This window comes from Chelonoidis abingdonii, chromosome 18 (assembly GCF_003597395.2).
Source record: "Chelonoidis abingdonii isolate Lonesome George chromosome 18, CheloAbing_2.0, whole genome shotgun sequence".
In the NCBI taxonomy this organism is placed as follows: Eukaryota; Metazoa; Chordata; order Testudines; family Testudinidae; genus Chelonoidis; species Chelonoidis abingdonii.
The window spans coordinates 7,185,676-7,205,448 of NC_133786.1; the positions used below are offsets into that span (position 1 = coordinate 7,185,676).

General features: G+C 44.9%; 1 protein-coding gene across 4 annotated transcripts in view; it reads left to right on the forward strand.

Moving 5' to 3' along the window:
• The first annotated feature begins 204 nt into the window (after positions 1-204).
• Positions 205-19,773, forward strand: part of PRDM10 (PR/SET domain 10) — a 76,033-nt gene continuing 56,464 nt past the window's right edge. For 3 of the 4 annotated variants that reach the window (XM_032802321.2, XM_032802324.2, XM_032802325.2), the window contains exons 1-2: positions 205-291; positions 17,935-18,124. In XM_032802321.2, the coding sequence (XP_032658212.1) occupies positions 18,032-18,124 (93 nt within the window). In that variant the 5' untranslated portion in view covers positions 205-291; positions 17,935-18,031. Of the gene's footprint in view, positions 292-17,934; positions 18,125-19,773 lie in introns of those variants that run through there. The other variant, XM_032802323.2, reaches the window with a different exon arrangement.

Genomic DNA, 19,773 nt, shown 5'->3' on the forward strand with positions numbered 1-19,773 from the left:
TGCGCTTGGATGAGAGCGGCGCTGTGATTGGTGGGTGGTGCTGGGGAGGGGTGGAAGCCCTGGCAAGGGTTTCCCCCCTTCTTGTGGATTGGGGGGGGCTTTGCTTCACCTCCCCCCTTGGGACCCGTCCGCTTTGTGCTTTCTTTGTAGGGGGGTGCGTTTGCCCGGTACCCGCGGGCTAGGGACTCCTGACCAATCAGCATACAGCACTGATAGCTGTTGCCAGGCAGAATATGGTAATGAGGTCCGGGCGGCCGCCCCCCCCTCCTGCTCTGCAGCTACCATTGTGAGGTGAGGACAGGTGGGAGAGTTGGGGGCGGCGGCGGGGCCAGCGGCGGCGGCCGGGGTGCGGCACCCACATGGGACCCCCTCAGGTAACGCGATGGGACGGTCCCGGAGGGGACTCCGGCCCAGGGGCACCGCAGAGACATGCTAGGGGTTTGAGCTTGTTGTTTTAGTCGCACCCAAGATGGCGCCGGAACCGGCGGCTCCTTAGCGCTGGGGCCGGGACAAACCGTTCGCTCCCGCGGGTGGGGGGAGTAGGGCGCTGTCATTCCCCCCCCCTCTCGCAGGAGAGGTACAGTCCGCTTCTCCCCCCCCTTCCCCGATCGGGATCCCCCACCCGCCCCGGACAGGGGGGTAAGGGGCTGCCCCCACCCGCGTTTTCCCCCTCCCGGATGGTACAGTCCGGACCCCGGCACCTCATTAACGGGAGGGGGTGCTGGAGCCATCTTACTACCCCCCGAACACGCCCGGCATTTTGCCCCCGTGTGGCCCGTTCATCTTCCCCTGCCCCCGTAGTTGGATCATTCCCCCTTCCTTTAGCTTCGGTCTTCTTCCTCTCCCAGCCCTTGCGACGCAACTTCTCTGCCTCTTCCCCCCTCCCAGTCCCCGAGTGGTTGGGGCTGAGTGACCGTTGGGTGCCAGGCCAGCCGTGGGGGCTGTTGCATCTCCCGTGTTGTCAGGGGGACAGTACTATGTGCGGTGGAGAGACCCTTGTTCTGACTGGCTACAGGCCTCCCACCCCCATCTCCCTTTGCCTCTGGGGGGATCGTGCCCCGTCCTCTGATTGGCTGGTGTTGGGGTCGTTTTGTGTGTATGTTGGGGAGACCGCTAGGCTCTAGGGCGGGGGACGGTTCTACCCCCCACTCTGATTGGCTGGGGTGTTCTTGTCCCCCTTCTCTGATTGGGGAAACGAGTGGGGGAGACCGTTGGGCTGCTAGAGCCCAATTCTATTGGTGGGGCGGTTTTTCTGCCCAGTGTGGGCCCCCCCCCCCCACTCGTGATTGGTTGTCAGGGTCTGGCTTGGCTGGTCCCTGGTCCTGGTGTGCTGGGGACTGAGGCCCACTGGGTTCCTCCTCACCCTCAGCAGGAGGGGAGGCTGCCCAGGGTGCAGATTGAGGGAAGAGGCCGGGGCGTGGGCATCCTGTGGATGTTTCAGGGGTGCAGTGAGTGGCACCTCCCCAAATCAAAATGAGAATGAGTTGCAATGCAGCAACCTTTGCAGGACCCAAATTTGACGTCGGGGTACAGGAAAGTTTCAGTATTTCTCCTAAGCAATAGCAATTGTAGGAATACTATGGCAGGGCTATCGTATAGTGACTACCTATCCCAGGATTTTTGGGACTCTGCTGTTTTTTGTTGGGTGTGATCCTTTCTCCCTAGCTCATGGGACACTATGTGGCCTTAAATCAGGAGGGGGGCTGTTGAAATGTGTATATATTGAGATGCTGACAATTTGGGATCTCAGTCACAGAGCCAGCTTTTGTCTTCCAAATCTTATGCGAAGTTTAAAATGGCATGATATTTTAGTCTAGAGATTTAGCAAAAAGGAACACTACTAGAGGAAAGGAAAAAGGAGATAAAACTTTGGGATCAGTGTGGTGAGCAAGAGGAGGAAAACAACAAATAACAAATGTAGGCTGGGGTAAAGCCGAACAGTATTGTAGTGTTTTTGTCACCTCCCTTTATGGAAATCTAAGAATGCTCTGTACCTGGATGTTCTGGACATGTCAGCTTGTGGCACATGTACTTTGACAAAGGCCCTTATTTTGCTTTTATCTTTTTCAGTTTCTGAGGTCTCTGCATTTTTTTTTTCATTAGGTAGCTTTATTTTACTACTAAACATATTGCTTATATAACACTGTATGGATATGCTGCTGCTTTCCGAACAATTTAACAGCTAAGGGCCCTGACTCAAATTGCTTAGAATGTAAGGCTATGTCGGCAGAACTTAAGTCACTGAGGGGTGTGAATCCCCTGAGCCACGTAAGTTATGTCACTTAGGGGCGTGAACCCCCTGAGTGATGTAAGTTACACCTACTTAAATGCCAGTATGGATAGTGCTATGTCGTCAGGAGAGGTTCTCCTGCCAACATAGCTTCTGCTGCTTGCTGAGGTGATTTAATTATGCCACTAGGAAGGCTCTTTTCTGTCAGCATATAACGTCTTCACCAGACGCACTGTTGCAGCACTGTACAGGTAGACATGCCCTAAGTCTGAGCAGTTTGATATGTGGGAGATGAGTTTTAGTACCAGAAGGCAAAGCAGTATCTTAGTGAAATGAGAGCAAGAAATCTTTGTGAAAGAAGGAAGTTTGAAGGAGACTGCACCATATTTAGTGGGCAGCATGAAGACTAGAAGGCCAAGAATGGGAGAAAGACAAAGGGAGTAGTTAGAAAAGTTGATGTGTAGCAGATTAGCCAACAACAGGAGGTGGAGGATGAAATGAGGACACAGATTTAGGTAGGAGTTTGATGAAGTTGTTGTAGTCCCATCAAAAAGACTAGGACTGTTTCTTTGAGAGACAGATCTGGGTGCAAATTACAGTCAGGAGTTTGTAAAAGGAATCACATTTCTCTGAGTAGAAGATTCCTGTTATAATTTGCAACCCATGGTCAGTTGGTTTGATTGCTTTTTGAAAAAAATTCAGCATCAGGATGTTACACTGTCCTGGGATGCATTCAGAATGCTTGATTCCCTATTATAAATAGATTTTTAGCAGCTAAATCTAATAAACTGTGGGAAACGATTTAGGAACATAATAATGAGATTATAGTTGATCAGGTAATATGATGACAGATGTGATATAAGAACCTAGATAAATCCATTCCACACAATTTGAGTAAAGATGTGTTTGTGTTTGGCCAAATTATTCTCTCTATTATATGGTTAAATAAATTGCAACCATTACTCCTATCCTGGAAATAAATAGACTTTTGTGTCCTAGCTGTAAGTGTGATTTTCATCTCTAGTCCGCCAGTGAAATATAAATCTTGGGGTCATACATTACCTGATTACAAACATCTAACCGGAATGCCCTAGAGTCTGAGTTCATTGAAATAAATGTGTTTTTGATGAATGAAAATTCAGAAGAAAGACAGCAGTCATGACTCAGTAGTCAGTGAGTTTAAACATTTGGCACTTTCCAGCCCTCTTGCTGCCATGAGAGCAAATTATTCCAAAGGCTCTCAGAAAATTTACTGACCTCCCATGTGTGCTGGGATATTTAAGTTAAGTGTAGGATACAACTTGTTGCAGACATGTGTTGCTACTTTTGAACATAATAAACCATTTTGATATTAAAAGCTGGATGACAATTCACAGCATAATTCAGCATAAAACAGGGCTTTGGAGCTGTGCTCCAGCTATGCTTCAGCTCCAGGTGAAAACCTGCAGCTCCACTGCTCCAGAGCTGCTCTATGCACTGCTCCAAAGCCCTGGTATAAAACCCACCTTGCATGATGATCTTGCTGTCCTTGTATCTGATTAGTGGTGAAAGAGAGTATTCAATGCTCAGCACCAGTAGCATTCAGCTAATAGCCATTGCTGTTTTTCCTGCAAACCTCTTCTGTAGCCTTGAGTAAATCAAAGCAACGCTTTTATGCACCAGTGTTGTAAAGGGATTCTCACTGAGATATTGGCATGGCTTTATGACTCTCTGAGCTGAGAGGTGGACCATTACGCTTGCATAGCTCCAGTTTTCTCCCATTTTTATCCTATCAGAACAGGGGCAAAAAAGAATGTTTGGAAATCCCTTGATGTTGGTTTCTCTGTGGGATCTCCCTAGCTGGCCTCAGCGGGGGCACTGCTTTAACTTCAAGGGTCCTGGTGCAGGATCTATCATCTCCATTTGTCAGAGTCTTCTGCATATTCTCACTGTTGAGGACAGGTGCCTTTTCCCCAGCCGCAGGAATATAAAAGCAACACCCTTGAAATTCAGATGCTCTTAAGTGTGTGTGTGTGTGTGTCTACTTCAGGAACCCCCGTATCAAAAATCCCCATGGAAGAAGAACCAAAATATATTGAGCCCAGCTAATCCCAGGAGAAAAATGCTACCTCCAGCCACGGTTTCCAGCTAAGCAACTCTGATCTGAGACTGCCTACACTACAGCTTACGTTGGAATAACTCAGGGGTCGGCAACCTTTCAGACGCAGCGTGCCGAGTCTTCATTTATTCACTCTCACTTAAGGTTTTGTGTGCCAGTAATACATTTTAATGTTTTTAGAAGGTCTCTCTCTATAAGTCTATAATATATAATTAAACTATTATTGTATGTAAAGTAAATAAGGTTTCTAAAATGTTTAAGAAGCTTCTTTTAAAAATTAAAATGCAGAGCCTCCTGGATTGGTGTCCAGGACCCGGGCAGTTTGAGTGCCACTGAAAATCAGCTTACGTGCAGCAAGTTGCCTACCCCTGGTATAACTTGTGTCGCTCAGGGGGGTAAATACATCACCTTCCAACCACCATAAGTTACACCAACATGAGTGCTTCTGTGGACAACACTGTCAGTGGGAGAGCTTTTCCCACTGACATAGAAGATTCACTTGCCAGGGCTGGAGTCAGTAGGTCAACAGGAGAGCTTAGAGGGGCTCCGTTAGAGAGCTTAGAGGGGTGCAGCTGCATCTCTCTAAATTCTCTAATGTAGCCATGCCCTGAGTGTCCTTATAAAGAGATGAAAGAAATCACTCTCCTTCTTTGCTTCCTTGAAAAAAAGGTGGAGAAAGAATTACTGTGGTGGCCAAAAGATACTGGTATGGTGGAAGCTGTTAATGGATGCCATCAAGCAGGTCTTTGATCTATAGAGTAGGGGTTCTCAACCTTTTTCTTGCTGAGGGCCCTCTCAATATGCTATAAAAATGCTAGGGCATGGCAGAGGGTGGGGGGAGGGAGGACCCTTGAGCATAGGCATAGTTTTACTTCGGGAGTGAGGCAAGGGCTGGTGGGGTTTGAGCCAACTCCACAAAGCAGGGTCCAGGGAGAGAGCGCCACATCCATTCCCTGACTCGCTCCGGAGGCCACCCAACCTGTGTGGGCTGTAGGGGCATGCAACCAAAAATATAACGCCAAGGGGTGGGGGGTCAGTTCAAAAAGTTTTAAAACCGCTCAGGGTGCAGGGAGAGGGTAGCTAGGGGCTGTGTACGGACAAGGGGGTAGCTCAGGGTGCAGGAGGAGTTTACCTAGGGGCTGTGTGCTGGCAGGGTGTAGCTCAGGGTGCAGGGAAGGGGGTAGCTAGAGGCTGTGTGCAGATGGGGTAGCTTGGTGCAGGGAAGGGGATAGCTAGGGGCTGTGTGCAGGCAGGGGGGTAGCTCAGGGGGCAGCTAGGAGTTGTGTATGGGCTTGGGGGGTGGGGGGCTCCCAGTGCAGCTCCCAGCTTCAGCCATCCACTGCTCCTGGCTTGAGGAGGGGCGGGCTGCTGGCTTCAGCCCCGCGCCACTCCCAACTGATGGGGGGAGGGGCCACTGGCTTCAGCCCCACGCCGCTCCCAGCTGGGGCGGGGGGGGGGGCCGCCAGCTTCAGCGCTGGGGCTCAGGGGAACTAAGTTTCAGCAATGGGGCTCCACAGCCCCCCTGAAAGGGCTTGTGGTCTCCCCATTGAGAACCACTGCTATAGACAATCACAGACCTGGTTAAAGTCATGAGTGTGCTAAACACCCTTTTTTCTGGCTGGCTGGAAGGAGCAATTAAATGTTTGTTTATGAAGTGAGATAACTGAAAACTATAGAAGCTTCTGGCCAAGGCAGTAGACTGCATCACAAGGCTTGAGAAAAAACTAATCCTGGGAGAGTAAAAGGGTTTCCCTGGGACTGTTTGTAAATGCAGGTGCTAGAAGATTGTTTTGACAGGCTCTGTGTAAGAGGCAGAAAGCCAGCAGACAACCAGCGAAGCAGTCATGAGCATGACCCCGAAAAGGATGAGAGAGTCAGCTCCTTGGGCACAGAACTGACTGGAGAAGCAGACTTGAAAATAGTGACCAAGGAAACTGCCTGCTGTTTTTTGTTTCTACTGTATTCAGGGATGGAAGACTTTGTGTATATTCTTTGTAAATAAATAGGATTGAACCAAAGAATGTACTTGAGTACACAGATAATGTTGTGTGTTTGGTCTGAATGGTTAGCCAATACCGGCATTGTTTCTCTCCCTAATGGAAACAATGCTGGTACTGGCTGACCATTCAGAGCAAACAGGCAACACTATCTGTGCCCAAAAAAATGGGAAGTGAATGTCCCACGCTCAAACACCATAGCAATTTTTGTAGTGTAAGAACCTAAATAGAAGAGAAAAGAAATGGTATCATATGACAGGAGGAAAGCTCTTTGGAGAGCCTCTCAAGAAAGCTGTTATATAGGCAGTGGACAAGGAGAAGATGACTTTTCCCCCCAAGCAAATGGAAATATATACATAATTTCATAGGAATAAGCCCTACTTTTGGGGCTTCTCTGCCTCCATATTCACTGGACCAGAAAACAAGATAACCTTGGAACTGACTCCGAATCAACTTCTTTCAGAGCACTTTGCTGTAACAAGAGCTTAGCATGATTCACCACCTTGCTTGCCTAAAGATCTGTGTCCTGTGGGGAAGACTCCTCAGCTTTGCAAATCCTGGGGCCTCTGCTTTGAACAGGTAGTAAGGAATATGCAACGGAATCTCTTAGCACTCTCTCTCCCTTCAAACTCTTCATAATCAGTCCTTCCCTCGTCACACTTTGTCCATTTTCCCCAAGAACTCCAGATTCAGGAAGTTAGTTCAGACTGGAATAATAGAAGTTGTTCCAAGGAAAAAGAAGTACCAGGAAGTCAGCTCTTCCATCTTGGTTCTGAAACAATTTGGTGGAGTTAGGAATTCTGGATTTATATCTCTTGTCTCCAGAATTTCTGAGTCATCCCCAGTTCAATCTCACTGTTCCCCAATCAGTAATCTGCTTAATTTACTGGACTGAGAAGCACAGTGTCAAAGCCGTTCATCCTAAATAGAATTGACCAGATCCACATCAGTGGATACCAGTCATTTCAGCTGGGGAGCCCATTCAAACAATGTTAATGCTGAGGCATTGTTCAACTCTTGCAACATTAGCTTCCCAGAACTAAGGTATGTCGTTAGCTCTCATAAGGTAAAATTATCAGCATGTCCTCCTTATAGCTAATACTATGACCATGGCCTGTGCTAGCCAGCTAGGGGACCCTAAACCTCATTCTTTATGTGAGAAAGTGATGTCCTTTCTCAGGTATTCAGAGATGAACATAGGCTCTCTGGAAGTCTTTCATACTGAAAGGGAACTCTTTGCCACTGTCTTCTGGCTCAGTCGGAAGTGAGAGAATTCATCATAATGGAGTTTTCAAACCTTTCTTCTCAAGAAGTCAGGAAACCCCAGTAATAACACCATGCCGGGAAAACCAGTGCTTTGTCTAGACCTGTAGTTCATGCATTTTTTGAGACTGCCAGCAAGAGTGCAAGCTGCAGCTTTGGTGATATGGATACTTGTCCACCGGAACTTGGACTGAAAATCCCATTAACGCCAATCGCAAAACTCCCATTGACTTCAGTGGGGCTGGATTTCATCTCCCATCCATAACTCATTTCACAGTGATTGATAATATAAGGCCTGATGTAGCCTTCTGATTCAGTGAGTGCACTGGGAGGGGTTGGGGTTTGGGGAGGAGGTAAGAGAGGGCCCAGGCCTGTGCGGTTGTTGCCCTCCCTGTGGAGATCGGGGGCTCTGCCCTGTGTGCAGCTTTGGGTCTGCTTCCAGTTCCATCTCTCCCTGAGCTCCAGAGCCACTGCTGATGGGAAAGGTATCCCCGAATCTGTGCTCTTGCCTTGGCAGGTTGACTTGGGCTCGGCATAGGGTGACCAGACACCAAGTGTAGGAGTGGAGGGGTATAATAGGAGCCTTTATAAGAAAAAGACCCCAAAGTTGGGACTGTTCCTATAAAATTGGGACATCTGGTCACCCTAGCCCAGCATGATGATGCCGGTGGTGGTGATAGTGTGAGTTCTAGGACAAGCAAGTTGCTCCCTGAGCTATCTATGGAGGGCCCCAGACCTGATTGGTGGTGAAACGGCATACGCCAGGTTGCAATTCCACTCACTCAGATTTGGCCTGGTCATCCCTCCGTCAGTCTAGGACAAACTGACCCTTTGTTGGTGGGGTGGCAAGGCTGAATTTGAGTGAATGGCATTGCAAGCTGGCACAAGGAGTCACAGTGCCACTCTCTCAAATTTGGCCCAGCAGCTCCTCCATCATGATGGGGGGACAGCCAAGCCAAACTTGAGATGGTCCTGTGCAAAAGACACTGAATGCACATTGGTTGATGTGGGCCTGATCTCTGTGAGTGCAGTTGCACCCATTGACCTTGACTAGAGCTGCCCTGGGATGCTAATAAATTAGTCGCTACTGACATAAACTGGATTAAATCTTGTGGTCTAGAAATGAAGAACACTGTTCTCTCCTGCCAGCATCTGAAGTCTTCCAAGTGCTTAGAAGGGTCTGTGTGTGTCTGTGTGTTTGTTTTTTAATTATTCATTGGTTTAAAGACATTTTCTGTTACGGAAAATATTTACCAAATAGAAACATACCAATTTTCTTATAAATGACAGACATTGCTGCTGGAAATCACTCTGAAGTGAGGTCACTCTGGTATTATGAGTACAAAAGTAGAGGGTATCTATTATTCTGTACTTGTTATAAAGGTGCCACTGTCCCTGTGCAAATGACTTTCTTAGCTGAACAGTTATTTTCTGCAAGTAAAAGGTTAGACCCCTATTATTCAGAGAATATATTAAAGAGACAAATTAAGAGTTTTACATTTGTAAAATTTAGTAACCAGTATACTAAACTATTCCTGTCCCTGACTCTGCAGTAACAGAAATACTAAGTGACAGATTATTTGTTATTCTCTAATTCAAAATCCATCGTATCAACAAATGGTTGAGCTGCCTTATTTTCTAGCAAACATTTCTCAGATTAAGGGCATTCTGAGATCGGTACCTGAATCAATGTAACTGCAGCTGCTCGTGTATCAGGAGCTCCTTAAAACTGTCTGCTTAGTCCAGTGTCCGTATAGGAGATACTGCCTGTTTTCCTCTTCCTGTAACTTCACCTCAGTCACCATTAAAACAGACTGTGTACTTTCTACACCATGGACATTGAGAGATCTTTGTTATTGCATTGAAAAAGGAACACTTTTGGGTTTCATTGTGATCCAGGACTTTCTGTTCAACCACTAAAAGTTCCCTTCATACTAATCTTTTTAGTCTTTCATATATGCTATCCTAAAATCCTTCCTTCTCTGCCTTTTACAATGTAAAATAATATCAAATAAACAATTTGAGGCAACAAATCTCAGCCTTTCACCACTTGGGACCCAGAAACTAGCCATGGCATCTTGCTGTGACCAACCTAAATCCTACAGTTTTGGTGGATTTGTCCTTGGATTCATGGCAAGAAATTATGGCTGGTGTATGAGTCCTGATGCAGGTGGGCTATTGCTGGGTAGCATGGAGGGGGACAAGTGCTTTATGATGAGGGTATTCATTGATGGTGTTGGGCGGTGGTATGGGTTGGGATGAGATTGAGGGTGATTGGTGCTGTTAGGGAGGATGGTGTTTGGATGAGGAACTGACTAAGAAGGATGGGTGGGGTAGCTTGTGCTGGGGTTAGCAGGGCCCACGAGGGGGTTGATGCTGGGTGCAGAGTTGTGGATGAGATGTATCTGTCTATGCCCAGTGCTTAGCTGTGAGCCATGCCCCTTCCGATTTCCCTACGGTTGAATGCTGTGAGAGCTGCACACAAATTTGGTTAGGGGAGGGGCAGAACGGGGAGAAGGTAGGGGCACCCACAGAAGGTGAGGGGAGGAGAAAGAAGGAGGAAATTGCTCCTTCCCTTCCTTGTCCTTGCTCCTGCTGAGTCCTATTACCCCTAGTTTCTTTTATCCGTGTAACTGGTGGTATAGGTCAAGCCCTTTCACTTGAGAATTCCTGAATTAAGCTCATTATTTTGTACGTTCCCAGTTTTCCAAATCACTGTTGAGCTGCACACCTGCATTTTGTCTTGCCCCAACCTTCCCTCCAATTTTGGGGAATCTCAGTGGAATAATATATTATTTTGGATATAATTGTTTCAAAGAATTTGCAGAATTAATAATAGAGTTGCAGTTATGGACAATATACGACAAGGTGAAGAACGAAGAGCGAGACATTAGAAGGTATCAAAGATGTAAAGATGGGTTTACACACGAGTCTTGGAAAGAGGTGGAGAATTGTAGCATCGCATCATAGGCTCATTTGACTTATGTGATTTTAACTATATGCACTCGACAAAACAAACAAAAAAAGAAAAATAATTTAAATACTGTACCTGTAGTGCAGGTGATTTCACCTGCCATTCCACTCAATGAGTGTTTGACTATATGGGATTTTCGCCTTATGCACTGACTTCAGAACCTAACCCCCACGTAAGATGTGACTCCTCTGTAGAGGCAGAGGCACGCAGAGACACTTGAGCCAACATTGATGAGATTTTGGAAAGGTCAGAAAGGAGGCAAGTGCTGGAAGAGAAGAGGGACAGAGTCTGTGAGGTTGGCAGGAGTCCCCAGAAGATTTTAACAAAAGTAGGACAATTTTAAACTGTATCTTGAAATGAATGAGGAGCCGGTGGAGTTGTTTGAGGAGTTTGCTGATGGGGTTGCATTTTATAGATTTGAGAAGACAGGCAGCTGCATTCTATATGTGCTGACATCTGGAGGACTGGACTTGGGATGCCAAAGAGGATGGGGTTAAAGAGCTTGGTATTATTGTTACTAGGAGATTAAACCGTGGATGAGAGTAAATGATCATGTAAATAGATCTCGCAAGAGAATGCTCACAGGAATCTGGGTGCATGAACCAAAGGTAATATTGTGTTGAATTTAAATAGGTAATTTCCTAATAATAAAGGGAAATGTGTGGGTTTCGCCTCACACCATGTCCTGCTGTGTTGTTTATGCTGCATTCGTTTGGTATCCTGTTTCTTTCACACTCGAGGATGATGATATGATGTATTTATATCCATTATCATTGCAGGCCTTGTGTCATCACCTGATTCCATACTGAGTGAGGCATGCCTGCTATTTTGAGGAGGAAAATGCTCTCTTTATGGGTGCTGTAAATGGTTTAGCATATTGCACAATGGGATACTGCTTAACATGCTGTTTATGCTCTATATATGTCTCAGGGATACTATAGAAATGTAAGTAATTGAGTTACATCAGGTTCAGATTGCATCTGCATGCATCTCTTCTAACACAGTAGAATCTCCCATTGGCATATTTGCACTGATGTGCCTGTATTCCTAAGGTGTCAAACTTCTGCACGCAGTGTGGAAGAACCCCCAAAATATTTGGAAAGAGAAATGTATACATGTAGAAAATGATCCATAGACAGCTAGCACGGATAGAAAGAAGAGAGCATTGCCTCATTATGCCAGATGTTTGGGTACCCCAGACAAAGGACAAGGCCCGTGATCTTTCATATATAATTTAGTGGAGGCACCGTTCAGAATGATGGACTAGCACAGATTTGACAAATTTTCCATGTGAATAAAATTAATTGCAATCTTGTGCACAGGCTATATTTGAAGAAACTAGGTTGTAATTAAGCTAAATATTAATGAGAGTTGTTTTTTATTTTTATGATTATACAGCGGGGTGGCCAAACTTATTGGCCCTCCGAACCATATACGACAATCTTCGGAAGTCCGAGAGCCAGGGCACACCTGCCGGGAATCTGGTGTTGGAGCTTCAGCCCTGCTCCTGCTGAAGCCCTGAGTCCTGGCAGGTGCGCTCCACAGGGCTGAAACCCCAAGACCTCCCCCTCCTCACTGGGAAGAAACCTTGAGACCCCCCTCCTCACTGGGCAGAAGCCCCCACCACACCATCCTGCTGCAAGGTAGAGGTCCTGAGCTTCCCGCCCCGCGCCCAGTCTGGTGGGTGGAGAATAGTGGCAGGTCTGGGGCGCTCTGCATAACACACTTTAATGGTAAAAGAGCTGCATGTTGCTCGCAAGCCACAGTTTAGCCACCCATGGTATATAGGCTACAGACGGTAAACAGTGCATGTCACCCTTAAGTTGGGCCACTGTGAAGTCGATGTCAGCTCACTCAATTACCACCTTTTCTCAACAGCTAAATTGAATGCAATATTTCTGTTGGGTGTAATGAATCAGAGGGAGACTGGACACATGTCAAGAAGTTTCCTTGGTAGATGACTTGATCCAACTGTCCCCTCCTTTTAAAAGTTCCATAGCCACATGCTAGCTTGAGTATCTGTTACTCCACGGTGCACTAAGCCAGTACTGCTGAAAGAACTGAGACAATCATAGGGGAGCCCTGAAGTGCAGAGACATTAGTACTGATATCTTATAGGTAGGAAAGCTGAGTGGATCTTGAGGAGGCATTTGGAGGAAAGAATAGCAACTTCCCAGATGATTTCAAGGAGGGTCACCTATGTGTAAGGATCAGCAAGGAAACTTCTTTCAGCCTGTCCCCTTAGCATCCTCCTATGAGCTCAATTATAAAATTTGTTCAGGTTTGGTCTGCACCTCAAACTTAAGTTGACCTAGGTACATTGCCCAGGGCTGTGAAAACTTGCATGCCCATGCAATTGCAACCTATAGTTAGGTTGACCTAACTCCCAGTGTAGATACAGCAAGGCTGACAGAAGGATTCTTCTGTTTACCTCGCTACCACCTCTCAGAAAGATGGAATACCTGCACCAGTGGAAACACTCCTTCTATCAATGTAGGAAGTGTCTACACCGTGGTGCTATAGTGGCACAGCCACAGTGCCATAGCTGTGCTGCTGTCACGTAGACACCCTCAGGTATTTCCATTTCCTGGCATTCTCACCTTCAGTGTCTCAGGATGGAAAGTGACTTCTAACTAAACCATTTTCAAACGTTCTGAAGTCGTGGACTCTTTTTCAAAGGCCTTGTCTCCCCTGGAAGTCTTTTGCTCCAATTTAGCAGCACTGGTGCAAATGCCCGGTGTAGATGCACTGCAGTGGTGTAAAAAGAGACTTGCAAAGTCACTTGTGCCTTGTTCCAGGGAAAGGTGTTTTGCTATATATTCTGATGTATTGCAGATATATAAACATTCAAATAGAACAATAACTTACCAGATTTCTTTTTTACACTAATTGAATCAAAGACACTAACAAGTTCTGCAGATTCTCAAAAGAGTGTGGCTTTCAGAACCAACATGGTCTAGTAGTTACAACAAGTGACTAAGAACTAGTATTCCTGGATTCTCTATGTGGCCTTGAACAAATCACTTAACTTCTCTGCCTCAGTTCTGCCGTGATGTAAGCAAAATTTCCTCATCTGTAAGCAGTGAAATCTTCACTGTGCTCTGAACAGAATCTCAACACATCAGGCCAGATCTTCAGCCACCATATAACAGCATAGCTCCATTGAACTGGAACTATAATGGAACTATGCCAGTTGATAGAAGCTGGCTGTTCAGATTCAGCCTCCAGGTCTTGAACCTTTGAGTTCCATGCCTGAGTGAATCTTTCACCCTTCCCTTCACAAATGTTATGGAGGGTACAGCATATGGATATAACCACAGAGATGTTGTTATTGGCCGGGCCCAGCTTCCCATATAGAGAGCGAGAGTGGCCCTTTAAACAGCCAAAAGCACACTCCACAGTCATTCTGCATCAGCTCAGCCTATTGTTGAACCGCTCCTTGCTGCTGTCAAGGCTCCCTGTGTAGGGTTCACGAGCCATGGCATTAAAGGATAAGTGGGGTCTCCAAGAATCACAATGGGCATTTTGACTTCCCCTATGGTGATCTTCTCATCTGGGAAAAAAGTCCTGGCTTGCAGCTTCCTGAACAGGCCAGTGTTCCAAAAGATGCATGCATCATGCACCTTTCCGGCCCAGCCTGCGTTAATGTCAGTGAAACGCCCACCGTGATCCACAAGCGCCTGGAGAACCATAGAGAAATACCCCTTCCGATTAACGTACTCAGAGGCTAGGTGGGCTGGTGCCAGAATTGGAATATGCCTCCCATCTATCGCCCCTCTGCAGTTAGGGAAACCCATTTGTGCAAAGCCAGCCACAATGTCGTGCACGTTACCCAGAGTCACGGTTCTTCTGAGCAGGATGCGATTAATGGCCCTGCAAACTTGCATCAACACGATTCCATTGGTCGACTTTCCCACTCCAAACTGGTTCGCGACCGATCGGTAGCTGTCTGGAGTTGCCATCTTCCAGATTGCAATAGCCATCCGCTTCCCCACCAGCAGGGCAGCTCTCAATCTCATGTCCTTGTGCTGCAGGGTGGGAGCAAGCTCCTCACACAGTCCCATGAAAGTTCTGCAGCCACTGCTCATCATCCCAGACTTGCAGGACAGTGTGATCCCACCACTCAGTGCTTGTTTCCCGAGGCCAAAAGCGGTGTTCCACGGTGGTGAGAATGTCCATGAATGCTGTAAGCAATCTCATGTCATATGCATTACTGGAGTAGATATCATTGTCGGAGTTCTCACTGTCAGTTTGGATCTTAAGGAGTAACTTAACTGCCAAACGTGATGTGACGTGACTCGTCAGCATATTCCTTAGCAGTTCGGTCTCCATTCCCGCAGACCAAAAGGAAAGACAGTGCACGCTGTACAAAAAATGTTGAAAGATAACGCCAAATGTGGACAGAAGCACAGGGATTGCTGGGATGTGAACCGATGCATCATGGGGCGTTGGGACAGGACCCAGAGTGCCCCGTACTCCCCGCCCCCTTCCCACAAGCCACAGCACCAGAATGGGAAGAGCTGCTCTGTGGGATAGCTGCCCATAATGCACCACTCCCAATGCCACTGCAAGTGTCGCAAATGTGGCCATGCCAGTGCGCTTGCAGCTGTCAGTGTGGACAGACTGCAGTGCTTTCCCTGCTGTGGTCTACGAAGGCTGGTTTAACTCAAAGCGCTCTTCATGTGCTAGTGTAGCCATGCCCTGAATGTAGACCAAACTTCCACTCTTCCTGAGATTTGGCTTTATCAGTGACTCACAGAGCCACAGCAAAAAATTAAATCAAACCCAATGCTTTCTTTCTAAGCTTGGCTGTTCCTAGTGTTTCCCTGGAATGATTATATTGTAACGTTCAGTTTTGGGTCATTTCAACAGCCTTTATATTCAGCGTAGAAGAGCTATTCCTACCACCATGAGTCAGCAGGAATGAATCAACACCAGCCTTCAAGATTCCATTACCTGTTTAAAGGATGAGTCAGTCAAAAAACTCTGCCACCCTGTTACACCATCTGTTAATTGGTTATATTCATGCTTTTCACTTAATTAAGTGCTTGGTTTACTTGATCAGATCCTTAGTAACCAAATCTCTCTCTCTCTCTCTCTCGTATACATGTAAATAGAATAAATAAGCCAAACAATAAAACCTTCAGCATTTATTTTGATCTATTTTGATTGTTTTAGGCAGGTAGTTATTGGATAATTGATTAAATTACTGGATATGCAATTACTGCTATTCAGTTAATACTGACGGCCAAAAACTTAGAATAAATAAATAATGATATTGTGATAAATACAGCTTAACGCTGTCTTGTTTAGACTTTGGTATTAATATTTATTATTATTATGCGCTACACAATCCGTTATATACACCCTGGTGATCATATGGCTAACAAAAGCGGTGAATTATTTCAGTTAAAGTAACAGAAAGGATTTGATAAGAATAAGAAGAAAGTCTTATAATAATACTTACCTACATTACAAAGCACTTTGAGGTGTTTGGATGAAAGATGCTATAGAAGGTCAAAATACTATTATATTATTATTTATTATAGTCAATCCTTTCTTTAGCACCTTATAATATAGCCTCTTGGACAGCAAAGTTAGATGATTCTCAGCCCTGACCATTGTTCAGTGCAGCTAATAGTGTTTTTTTCTTACTAGTAAGATCTCTGGCTAACGCGTCACTCATTGATATGACATTGCATTTTTTCATGCTTCTTCCGCTCTTTGCCCAGTTTTTAGGATTGAATACTATGTGGGGTATATATATACCATCACTCATAAATGTAACATTTCTGTTTTCTTTTCCCCAGAGTCTAACAGCATGAGTGTATATGAAGTCACATGACATATCCTACTTTTTTCCATCAACCTTTGGGTTGAGCAACATATGCATGTGATGTGTTTCTTAGCATGAGGGAGTCAGTGGGAGGCTGTTACCAGTGATGATAACGTGACATTCTGTCTAATAACACACAAAACCCTCTTGCCTCCGTTTGTTGTTTTTCAGTGTGGAAATAGTGTTAATTTTTCCATCACTCTATGGGATGACGTTATAGTAGAGCCTTCCTGAATTATTGCATTGTGCATTCTAGGGAAGGCCTGTGTAGGATATATGTGCTTAGGTCCTGCAAGGTTCCTTGGTTGTTCATGAGATTAACAGAAGGCAGAAAAAGCCTGCTTTTTTCCCCCTTTTACTAGCTTGTCAGTGACAAACCGAATGCCAGAATTTATGGGAATAAATTATGACTATAATAATTTGCCTTTAAAATGTAAATCAATGGTAGCATCAATGAGAGACTTTCTTCTTTCTTTCTGGTGCACAGGGAGGTGCTGGCATCAGATCAGCCCAACTAGACAGTCAGTATAAAATAAAATTAATTGGACTTGCTGAAAAATCAAATGGGCTCAGCCTTATGCTAATTCCTAAATCTATGATTTAATATGACATTGGTGACGAAGGACTGGGAAGGTGCTGAATGACTGACTAAACCAATCAGCAGAGCTGTAAATTACACTTCTGAGATTCCCAATGGCAGCTTGAGAGGCTCAGATAAAATCGCAAGGGGTAAATAAAACCTAGCATGGGAGCAATTTGTCAAGATTTCCAGGCTCACATTGATTAGAATTTAAGCTTCACTGTTCTTCTCTGTCTGTTTAAAAAAATGTCTAGTTTAATAGTACTATATTTGAAATGCCAGCTGCACACAGAGAGTTGCCTCTAAACTCAGGATCGGTTTAGTGTTGCACTAAAAGTTAAACATATACATTGAGAAAACAGTGGCTGCCTCTGAACATAATGATTATTTTTGTGAAAGACTGACATTCAATTCCCAGCACTGTCCCTTGATCCCTAGGCCATTAGAGGCTGAAAAAGTTGTAGACGGAACATCTTGTAGCCACGAAGAAACAAACCCTTTCTGACCAGTGCAGGAGCAGAAGTGACGGGCTTCAAAAGAAATCCAGTCTAACCCTAAGCTGATGGATGATCCCTGAAATGTGATGACCTTGAGGGAAGGGAAATGGATCTTTTTTAAACTCCTCTCTCTGCTCTGCAATAGTTATCACATGCAGTGCTGCAGGATGGGAGGGTTGCTCCATGAGTATCTGTTTCTCCCAGGCCTCCTACGGAACTCTGCCATTTGCAGTTGTTGGCCTGTTTCCTCATCTACTGTAGATAGAAAATACTGTACAGCAGGATTTGGGAAAGAGAACTGAGAAAAAAGATGTTCATAAAATTAAGACTTCTGTCATAGAAGCACATCCCTGCATGTGGTAGATAGTAAGACCTTTCAGCTGCCTTTCTGTTAAAATGGAAATTGATTGCAATGTACTCGGTTATTTAATATCTTGGGTCTCTTTTCTCTCATTATAGCCATGTTACAGAAGATCACCTTGTCTTGTGTGAGTAGAGACATAGCGAACAGATGAATCTATTCAGCCAAGCACTGCTCCAGTAATTAGCTATCATCATGGAGCACCACAGCAGGGACGAGATGGACTCAAAAGAGGAAAGTCCACAGGTGTGGTCTGAATCTGCTGAGCAGGAACAGAATACTGCTCAGGTGACTAGCTACTCCTAGAAATGTCTCTAATTATTTGTTAGAGTCAGGGATTGTGTTGGGCTTGCTTGTAGCCAGTCAACAAGCTCATACTTTTTTTCCAGAGCCTGCCATCTTGTGCTCCAGAAGCTAAGCTTGAGAAGAAATTGATGCATAGCCACTATGTTTGCAAAGTAAAGCTTGAGCAACTGAACTGAGTGTAAACCAATGCTGTGAACTCTGTCTGAGTTTGCAGACAGCCTGAAACAATAGCTCTGAGAGGTATTAACTATCCCTGTTCATTTTGAGGGGTGTGATCTCTGGAGCCTACCAATGGCCATTTAAATGTCAACATTGTCCACAATTTCACTGCTAGTATAAGCACACAGTGCCGGGGGACAACAATCATAAGAAGCTTTGCACAATCTGTTGGTAGTGGCATCAAAATGGACATAGCTGGACTTGGAAGCAGGGGGGGAAGCTTGGGAAAGTACCACAATTTCTTTCTTTCTAATCGGACCTCTGGTTAAAGTTTTGTGGTAGTACAGGAGGAGGTGATGCCAAAAGGAAATATGTATTTTCCAGTGACCACTACAGCCAAATCCTTCTTTTATGTGTAAGGATTCATTGAATTAGTCCAACTGATGTCAGTAGGATTAGTCACATGACTAAGACAAGACCATAATACATATATAGTAGATTTCTACTGCCATTTTTTCATTGTAAGCATAAGAGAAAGTCACATCGCACATCCCCTTTTCTTTAGTTTTCTAGCACCAATGTGGATCAGTTCAGAGCATCACTGTCAAGAGTAATATCATATATATGGAATTTTTTTTAAACTGTGGTTATTATAGGGCCTTAGATTTATAAAAATCTCATTTACTTTACATTGCTTCTGTTTCTCTCTTTCCATTCCACTCTATTTTGGACAGCAAAACCAAGTTTCATTAGTTTCAAATCAGTTGCATGTTTACTTCTCAAAAATTAGTAAGATACTGTGGCTCAGGGTCTCAACAGTGCAGAGGAATGATTTAAAATACACATTAAAAACAATTATTCAGTTTTTGTTTAGCTAAATTTGCACAGGATTGTGAGTAAGGCCTTGAAATCCTGGCCGTCCCAATAACTGGCTCTCTGGACTTTGCAGGAAGCTCCTCCTGCTGTAAAATGGGAATAACAAAGCTTACTTCCTCTGGCTACTGCAAAGGAATGTTGTGAGGATTCATTAGTGTTTTCACAGCATCCTGGAAATGAAAGGCACTCTATGCATGCTATATATTATTCTCATCATTATTACTAGTTTTTAAATGTCATTTTATTTTCAAGATCTACATTTAGTGCCTAAACTAAGATGCTTATGTTTTTTCTTAGAAAAAATATCCCAAAAGACCAAACAAAATCAATTATTTTCTAACAAGTTTTAATAAAATAATATGAATTTTATTTCAAACTCTGTGAAAGTGCAGTACCTGCATATACTCTGGCTGAGATACTTTGGAAATGGATACCTAAAGTTAGGTTCCTAATTCCATATTTAGATATCCAAATAAATGGCCCAGCTTTCAAAAATGCTGAGCACTTCATCTCAAAGTTGTCAAGAACAGAACACTTGCCTACTGGCAACAAAATTGAGAACAACTCATTTCAGACAGGCCACCGTGGACAACAAT